Below are 10,082 nucleotides of genomic sequence, written 5' to 3' on the forward strand. Positions count from 1 at the left end.
TCTATTGGAAATATATTTACAGAGAAGGAAAATGTTAACGTTAACTTAAAGATGTGTTAAAACAATTCCAACTTCAAATTTTTGTTTACCACAAATTTTTACACTGTAATGTTCTCAATAACGAATTAGATATGAATTATAATACTGTAAGAATAGAGTCAATAAAGAATGTTAGGTTAGCTATAATACTGTAAGAATAGTGTTGACAATAAAGAATGTTAGATTAGCTATAATACTGTGAGAATGGTGTTGACAATAAAGAATGTTAGATTGGCTATAATACTGTGAGAATAGTGTTGACAATAAAGAATGTTAGATTAGCTATAATACTGTAAGAATAGTGTTGTCCGTAAAGAATGTTAGATTAGCTATAATACTGTGAGAATATTGTTGACAATAAAGAATGTTAGATTAGCTATAATACTATGAGAATAGTGTTTGTCAGTAGAGAATGTTAAATGTTATTTATAATGCTTTAAACATATTATTATTAATAGAGGATGCTAGATGTAATTTATGATATTGTAAGAGTATCATTTTCAGTAAAGAATTTAAAACCTTCTAAGTGAAAACAAAGAAGAGTATGTTATAATATGTCAATGACACCATATCTGCCATATCCAGCACCATCAAAAAGACATTTTGCCCAAAACATGACTTATCAGACCAGCTTAGATAAAGCAGACAATATGATGATCTAGGCATTATTTACATTGTCATTTGCTTCAATGATAACTTTAATGGTATGAACTAGATTAAGTAAAGGAATTTCAATTATTATAAATTGTATTTAAGCCATGTACAACTACAAATTACAATAAGATTCAATATCACAATATTATTTAGGTATTTATTTGACAACAATTATTTATTTATTTTTGATTGAGTTTATTATTATTAAAAAAAAAAAACGTGCAAGCCATGAACCTAGTGTATGAGATGAGTAACAATCCTGTGACAATATTGTTGTCTGTAAAGTATGCTTTGAATTATAATCATTTAAGAAATATGCCAATATTACATATAAAATGAATCTTTTCATTAAGTAATGTGGCTCATAGTGTTTTCACTGAGCACCCAGATTCCCAGTCATTGTAGCTGTTACCCAGTTCTTAAAAGATTAAGTCGGAATAATGTAAAACAGAGCCACAGACAAACTACAGGGTGTTCGGAAAGTCAGTGTGCACTTATATATTTATTAACAGACATGTTTCATTATAGAATACAGGAGGTAAATATGAGTGACAATTATAAACAATCAGTGATGTCGAGAAACCCACTTGTTGAGAAATTTATATGCAAAAACGGCTCGTTTGGGTTGTAAAATATGTAAAATATTTCCTCAACCCAAACGAGCCGTTTTTGCATATAAAATTATAAACAATGTTGAAAGTGACCCCTGTTGGCATCAATACAGGCCTGGATCCTTCTTATTTTGTTTCTAAACACTGCTATCAATTGCTGGCTTGTAATAGACTGAATAAAATATGATTACAAAACTACACACTGACTTTCCAAACACCCTGTATAATCTTTAAGAGAATACACTAAACACAAATCAGAAACAAGCAAAAGTAAAGTCACAACACAGAGAATGAACATAAAAGTGGAAGGAATCACAGTGATGCAGGCTCAGGTTAAGTTCTAGTGGTGGGTCAGTGACACTTATTAGTAAGTCATTAATTTTTAACAGCATACAAACATCCTTGAGTATCTTATAAATCAAGTTATTCAACCATTCATTGTACTCTCAAAAGTTGCTTAGACTTTACTAACCTTTACGTCTTCCATTAACAATATTGAATACAGGAAACAAAGGACCAATTAAGTACACAACAAATTTTTAATAGTCTATTTTCAGGTTTCTTTGTTAAATGAATATTGGTTGATTCACTACAATAGTTGATTTGTGGTCACCACCATTTTGTAATGTGACAATCAACATTTTGGGACAGAAGTAAGGCCTATCACTTATAGGAAACTTACAAACCTAATGACTGTATGATTTGTAACAGTAAATACTGTAAATATTTTCATCAATATAAATATGATCCTCCAAATTTTCAACATTTTTTTATAACTAGATTAACTTGTGTCAACCATAACTAGTTGCTGCTTGTCATATTTCAAGGTATTAGTATGCTGTGACCATTTCCATAAAGTCATTGTTTCACTTCACTGCAATTTATGTGAGAAACTCATACACTACTCCTAATGGGAAATTATCAGTTTTGTTACTCACGTATTAGAGGTAAGCTCCGCACATCAATTTTCCCATCTCTTCTGATGGCACACTCAATGGTCTGGTAACTTTTCTGTATGTGTTATAATGACAGATGGCTTATGTAAATACAATCTAAGTGTCATTGTTGTGTACAAATATTACCTATGCACAAGTGGGTAGTGTGTAATGACAGCCAGCACGGGTGAATCATTAAAGAATGTTTTGTTTTATTATCAGTTATCAAAATTAATAATATAATAACATCCAATTGAAGAAACACTTGGAAGTTTTACACTTTGATATTAATATTCTGACCACTAAATCAGTGCTTATTACTAATTGGTGAAAAGTTAAAAAAACAGAGAGATGTTTGAATGTATTTCAATACATGATGCAGAATAGTGAGAATACATATAGTGGCCTGTACTTTGTAGGCTTACACTATAGTATACACAAATACTACAAAATGTTTTAAGGTTAGCATCATTTTTATCTTTTGTTTGTAATTATATCATTTACTGTTTTATTTTAATTTTCTATCCAAATATTCATAACTTTTATTGTAGGCAGTTTTAGATATGCTTCAGATAAAAACATAAAGGCAACATTGAACAAGAAGTAAACTTAAACAGTGTGGCATCATGGTTCATATTGTCTTTTTTTTGCATATTAGAAGCTGTTGTGCTGATAGTAGTTGGACATTTTTGGGTATGCAGATTCCCAAGTATCCATGTAGGATTTTTGGTTCTTATCAAAACATTATAGCTCATCAAGGTCATTTTATATCAAGAGCACTGACTGTATTGTCTACCTTTTTAAATACTTTTTTTTTTTTTTTTGTAGGTGCTATTGAATACTGGAAACTCATACCAGACAGTAACTATTGTACCGTCAGACACAAACCCAGGAGAGGTTAGCTATGTGTTAATTGTTTCTCAGTCAGAGGAAAATAAAGATGAACAGAAAGGGCTCAATATGGACATGTCTGTATACGATTTCAATGAAGGGGGTGAAAAACATGGGGAGATGGTAACGGAAGAAACTAATGTAGATGGAGGTAAGATGCGTACAATCAAAATTTCACCAAAGAAAAGCCAAACAGTCACTCAGGCACATATGTGTAATTATTGTAATTACACCAGTCCAAAGAGATATCTTTTGTCACGTCATATGAAGTCTCACTCAGAAGAGAGACCTCACAAATGCAGTGTATGTGAATGTGGCTTTAAAACTTTAGCCTCTCTTCAGAATCACGTAAATACCCACACTGGTACAAGACCTCATCACTGTAAAGAGTGTGATTCTTGCTTCACAACTTCAGGAGAATTGGTTCGTCATGTTCGTTACCGTCACACTCATGAAAAGCCTCACCGCTGTACAGAGTGTGACTATGCCAGTGTTGAGTTGAGCAAACTCAAAAGGCACATGAGGTGCCACACGGGCGAGCGTCCATATCAGTGTCCCCACTGCACATATGCCAGCCCTGATACTTACAAACTAAAGCGTCATTTGAGGATTCATACAGGGGAAAAGCCTTACGAATGTGAGGTATGTCATGCTCGATTTACTCAGTCAAACAGTTTGAAAGCACACAGAATGATCCATTCAGGAAATAAGCCAGTGTACCAATGTGAATTTTGTCCCACTACATGTGGTCGGAAAACAGACCTACGAATCCATGTTCAGAAACTACACACTAGTGATAAGCCTCTGAAGTGTAAGAGATGTGGTAAATCATTTCCAGACAGGTACTCATTAAAGGTAAGCTCTAATTTGATAAATAATAGTTTGTTGATGTTTTTTATGTATGAACAACACTTTATTCATTACTCCCCCAAGAAGTCTATACAAAGACCAGAAATAGTGTCAAATGTCTTTATGCATTGTAAGGTAAGTTTGAGCAGAGTGACTGACAGTTGTAACTGTTATGTGAATACTTTAGATTGAATAAAAGCTAATTAAGCTATCCAGGAAGGTGTACTTAATAATAATACATACAAGTCTTAAAGCAGTTACCATTTATTGAACATTTTAAAATGAAAATTCCAAGTTGGATGTTGTTCATCATGTTTGACTGCATCGGCTTTATCATGGAATAGTCATGCAAGAGTTTTTATGTTAGAATTACCCATGATAAAGCTGATACTGTAAAATGTTTGAAAGAAAAGGATCACACATATATGTTGTAACTTTTACAACGTCTACTTTTACAATGTATACAAATTAAGATCTTTGAAATCTAACAAAATTAATCAAATAACCTGTGTGTTGTTTTGAGTTAAAGGTCATTTCTACATATATCAAATTAGCAGCTATTTATTTTTTGACAAGTTTGGGTTATTCATAGGTGATAAGTTTCTCAGTTTAGTATTAACTGCTATGTTCAGATGGGTGCAATCTGCTTTGAGAGCAAAATGTTAACATCAAATTTTAAAAACTTGTAGAAAATAAACTTGTAGTCATTCTTCCACACATAAAAGAAAAAATGCTGAAAATTGAAAGTTATGCAATTTAGTTTTATTTATTTTATTTTATACATAAAAATATAATCAAAAGTGCAAGTTTTGTGTTTAAATGAATTTAAGCTACAAACAAAAACATTAGTTTTGGGGAATTTTCTGGATATTAGTACAACATTTTGATGGTAGTACAATACTCATAAACTCTACAGGCAAAGTAAATATAATTTGAAAAACAGTTTTAATATGAACCTTTTGACTTGATCACTAGTTTTTAGCCAGTCACTGTTTCTCAATCTTAGTTGTTATGGTGTGATGTAAGCATGTAATGAAACAGCTTTCTCTGTTCTTTTCAACTGTATAAATCAATGTGGCTTCCAGTTTACCTGAAATTTGTATAAAGACTGTGAAACAAAGTGATAAACCTTTGCTTGGGGTTTGAAAAAAAACTTTCTTCATAATTATGGTCTTGATTTTTTCTTTAAAGCTTGTGTTATCATTTTATATTTTATTTAAATTATGTAGCTGTAATATGGTGGGAAGATAAAAGTTTTCCATTGATCAAAATGAGGTAAGCTTAGTCAGGTCATTTTACACTCTACTATATCAAGATTTGTTTCATCAATAAGACTGCTTTGTTTATTTTTGCTCTTATCAGGATAATCTTTAAAAGGGTGAAAAAAATAAATATAAAATGAGATTCAAACATATTTCATGAAAAATTCTGATTAACAATGGAAAAAATTGGCTTGCTTATGATGCTGGTGTGATAACAAAGTTATTTTTATTGTACACTCACAACTGTAAACCCAGTGAAACTGTGTGGTGTTTTTAGATTGAAAACAAAGTTAAAAGTTATAGTTGTAGAAAATAAAACCTTTACAGGACAGTTTTACAATATGTTTGAAAATATAAAAACTAGTAGTTAATATATACATATATATAAGTAAGCATTTTCAGTTGTTTAAGAAAACAGTCACATGGAAATATTTTGAAATTTACAAATATCAGATATAAAAATAACATATTTGTAGTTGCTACAGAATCTGTAGTGAAGTTCATCTGAAATATCAGATTATTTCATTTAGTAGCTTTTGTTTCTGCAATGAGTTAAAAACCTTATAACAGGCTGTTAAATTGACATATTTGGGTGTGAAAGAGCTAATACATGAAACAGTAAATAAACAAGTGAAGGAAACAATCTTCTAGTTACAACCTTTGAACTTGTTTGCTGTTTATTATAAGTTGCTAAGTCTTATAAAAAAATTTACAACTTAAAAAAACTTTTTAAGATTATATATGTATATATATGTAGGGACATTCTGAGCTATAAATTGGTTATTAATATGTCATAAAAAGAAAGGTATATAAGGGAGAGTTTTTAAAAATGGAAAGAAGTGACTTGGGCCACTGTGTTTGATTCAGTACGAGTGAAATCTCAACACATAGAAAAGAGAGGAGGTCTTATGTTATATTATACCTTTTCATATTGATAATTTGAATATTTAATTTATTCAAAACTATAGATTTTATATCATGGTATCATCAACATCTAATTTGAATCAGTGCTGATTTAGCATACCATTTATAAAATAACAGTTAAACACAAATTTTGAATGTGAGTGAACAAACATGATGACATGGCATTTGACCCTTGTGGAAAGTGTGAAGAAAATTAAGTGCAACTTGTTTGTATATAGTAATAACATATATACATATGTAATGTATAATAATTGAAATGTGAAATGTTACTGTATATTAGAAAATACTAGTCCACCAAAATACACCCAAGATAGCTCACTTTCTAAAGACTAAAGGTCATTTTTATATTATTGGATATGGTAACACAAGTGCACATGTGTCATGTTACTATAACTTCTGTATTGTTAGCTAGGCATAGTTGAAAGGTTAGTATAATAAAAAATAATGTATTTATATACTGGTCATTTGGACTTTTATTTAATAAATTCCAAATGTAAATATAGTGTAAATATGAACCATATAAATACTTCATCATATTATTTTTTGAAATAAAACTGCTTCCTAAGTAGCTTAATAGGCAACAGTAACTAAATGTGTGAAGACAGTGTCTTAATATTTTCCATTTAAAATGGAAAAACAAAACAAAAACATAGGCTGAGAGGAGTCAATATGGCATATACCATACTCAGCCAAATTCATTTTTAAAGTAAATGATCTGAATAAATAGCTTGACAATTAATTTTTTATAGCTTTTGCTAATGAAACCGGTTATGCAAAAATAGAAATGTACCATGACATTGTAAATATAAGCAAAACAAGAACATAAAAAAGAAAGAAAAGTAGATGGTGTTTTTTTTACCAGCTTTGATATTGGTTGAATTCCTCTTCTATGTCTGTGATGAGTGATGGGGTCCAACATTCTAACTGAAGGTCTTCACTTCCACAACTAATAGTGAGTCATCTTAAACAAGTTGCATCACAAATATTTTTCTGTTGCTTGCTGAATTTTTGTTGTTGTTAAGTTCTCACTCTCATTTCTAATAAAAACTCTCTTTATTTACATACCTACATCTGTGAGCTATTTTGTGCTTAAAAGTTTATTCAAAATATCGTTTAACTATTGTGACTATTTTAAGTGAATCAACAGGCACAAATAGTTTCTTCTGCATTTATAGTATTTTAAAAAATTAGGTAGCACTGTGCAGAAGTAGAACCTGAAATATTTGGGCACATCCCTGAGTAGAATGAGTAAAATGTCTTTTAAGCTTTAAGTCACTGTAGATGCTTTCTTGAATATATTTTATCAGTTTCATATTGAGCAGATTAGAGCACATGAAACCAGCAAATCATGAATAGTATATGTGTTACAGTACAATCAAGAGATAAAGTAAAACCAAGAAATGCTGCTGTTGTGGTCATAGTGGATGCTCCTAGTTTCACAGTTTATTGTGCATGCAATGTACAAAGTAAAGAACATGACAAAGGAAGAACTAACAGTGTTGCTTAACAATTTGTACTTAATTTCTAAACAAGGTAAATCCCTGTCAGACATGAAAATCCTCTGCAGAGCAGTGGGGAAGACTGGTATGGATATAGGAGACAATTACACTGACAGAAAGAAGGTCTCTGAATTTATTAGATGTCATTCAGAAGTCTTTAGATGTGACATCGAGAAAGTAGTTAGTAGATCAAGATTAATGTGTACTGAGTGGACGACAGTATATTTAAAGCCATCATTGAACAGGAAACTGTTGATGTGCATATCAAAAAGTTTTCTTTGGATTTGGTAGGTATGAAGCCTTTTAAAAAATCAAATCAAACCAAACAATAATACCAGTTGATCTTAATGGTGCAGTTGTTATAATAGGCTCAAAAGCAGGTTCAGTTACTTCCATTCACTTTGAAGCTTACAGACTTCAGCTAAAAGTTTTAGATGCAGTAAAAACTTAATTTGCACTATTTGGTTAGAAATACTTTGAAGTGAATTTTAATGTTAAATGGAATAGCCGAAAATGTAGAAGTGATGCAAAAGAATGTTCAAGGATTATAGATGAAAATTTTGCTGATTTTAGGTATCTTAAACAGGTGCAGGCTTTGATTTTGCATTTGGATCAAATTAGCAATGAGAATAACAAGTCAGAAGCTTTGGCAGGAAAGTTCCTTACTGAAGTTACTGGTATCAATTTCAAAACATTACTGCCTCTCTCCCCATAACTATGTCAACCTTTATTTGCCCTCTAGGCATTGGTAAATTTTATGAACAGTGCACCAGTCTTTTATGCCACACCATGTTTTTGCATCACTGCAGCAACATATGCTGATCATGTGACCACCCTTCACCAATCACATTGTGCCCTTCATAGTGGCACAGATAGCTCTCTCTACCTTTGGAGCACAATCCTTGCCTCCTTAATTGATGCTGCAGCTTTCAGAAGTGTGTTTTCAGTTGTTGTTTAAATAAATTTATCTGTATTTTGTGTATTTTCTTGCCAGTTTTCACTTTTGGTTGGAATTACTTGTTCAATTAGTCATTCCTTTATTTATTTTTTTCAAAAGTCCACGTGCATTTATGAATTTGGATTTTCACATGACAGATAAAAAATTCTCACCAATGTGAACAAAACATGTGTCTTAAGTCTCCAGTGCATGCGAAAGATAAAACATTCCCACCAATATGAATAAAACTCATGTCACAAGTCTCCAGTGCAACAAATTTCCAATCTCAACTGAGGAGATTTAAGCATTAATTTGGCAGGAGTTAGATGTTTTCACTGCTTCTTCTCACTCTTCCCTGGATCACATCTAGCTGAGTCAGCTCTTGAACTACCTCTTAAGGATGCAGTAGAATGTGTAGTGCCAGTTTACCTGGAGTGTAGGTGTGCTATTTTAGAAGTTAAAATTTTCTAACACTGAAAATGTTTTTCTAGTTGGTACTTACTTCCCCCCACCTAGTTCCCATTTTTCCTCCCACTTTGATTTGACAGGTTTGTGTATGCCAATTCTCAAATGGGAGGATTGTGTTGCAGTAGTGAAGGGTAGTCACATGATAAATATATGTTGCTTCAATGATGCAAAAATATAGGGGTATAAAAGACTGATGCACTGTTCATGTGATTTAACAATGCTTAAGAAGGCAAATGAAGGTCAAGATAACTATGGGTGAGATGTTGTAAGTACTGATCAGAAATACATTTTCAGTGGTAGAAAATGTTAACTTTCATTAAAATACTGCAATTTAAGAGATATCCTTGAGCAATTATCCCATCTTTCATATTTCTTTCAATCTAATGGCCTACTTTTGCAGTAGTGCATTGTGCCTTAAGGTCTGTATAACTAACAAGTAACTTGGGTGTGTGCATGTAGCAGTTTCTTAAGATACTTGACCAAAAGGAAAGAAATATTAGGATGATTCAGCTGATGCTTGGGAGAAGTAGTCTGGTCACTGTACTAAAAGAAGTCAGCTTAACCCTTTCGGCAAGGTTGGCGACCACAGCCGACTTGAAGGCTCAGCACGGTAGGCGATCTTTGTTGACAAGATGTAAACAATATACCTTTGTGGCTAATTATCATATCACACAGGCCTGTAGACCCACTTGAGGCTAGAAACCACCTGTATTCATTGCTTACTTGGGATTCCCAGCAGGTATTTAACCTGGAGGCCACATGATTCCTTTGTTTTCTAGCCTGTGTAGATAATACTGTTCATTGTTTTAAAAGATGCCTGTTGATACTTGCAACATTGTTACAATGCCGAAAGGAAAAGCTTATACCACTAAAGAAGTAATTGATATTATTTGTAACGATGAAGAGAGTGACAAAGAGTTTGAGCCAGATGATAATGAAAGCTTATTTGTAACGGACGAGAGTGGTAATGAAGACATTTGTGGCCTGGAATCTGTCCCCGCTTTAGGTAAGCA

The 10,082-nt window shown here is 32.1% G+C and overlaps 1 protein-coding gene across 8 annotated transcripts in view; it reads left to right on the forward strand.

Moving 5' to 3' along the window:
* LOC143238200 (uncharacterized) overlaps window positions 1–10,082 on the forward strand; it is a 63,012-nt gene that overhangs the window by 25,928 nt on the left and 27,002 nt on the right. For all 8 annotated transcript variants that reach the window (XM_076478214.1, XM_076478216.1, XM_076478218.1 and 5 more), the window contains one exon: window positions 3,068–3,985. In XM_076478214.1, the coding sequence (XP_076334329.1) occupies window positions 3,068–3,985 (918 nt within the window). The remainder of the gene's footprint in view (window positions 1–3,067; window positions 3,986–10,082) is intronic.

The sequence above is a fragment of the Tachypleus tridentatus genome, chromosome 13, assembly GCF_004210375.1.
Source record: "Tachypleus tridentatus isolate NWPU-2018 chromosome 13, ASM421037v1, whole genome shotgun sequence".
NCBI classification, from domain to species: domain Eukaryota; kingdom Metazoa; phylum Arthropoda; class Merostomata; order Xiphosura; family Limulidae; genus Tachypleus; species Tachypleus tridentatus.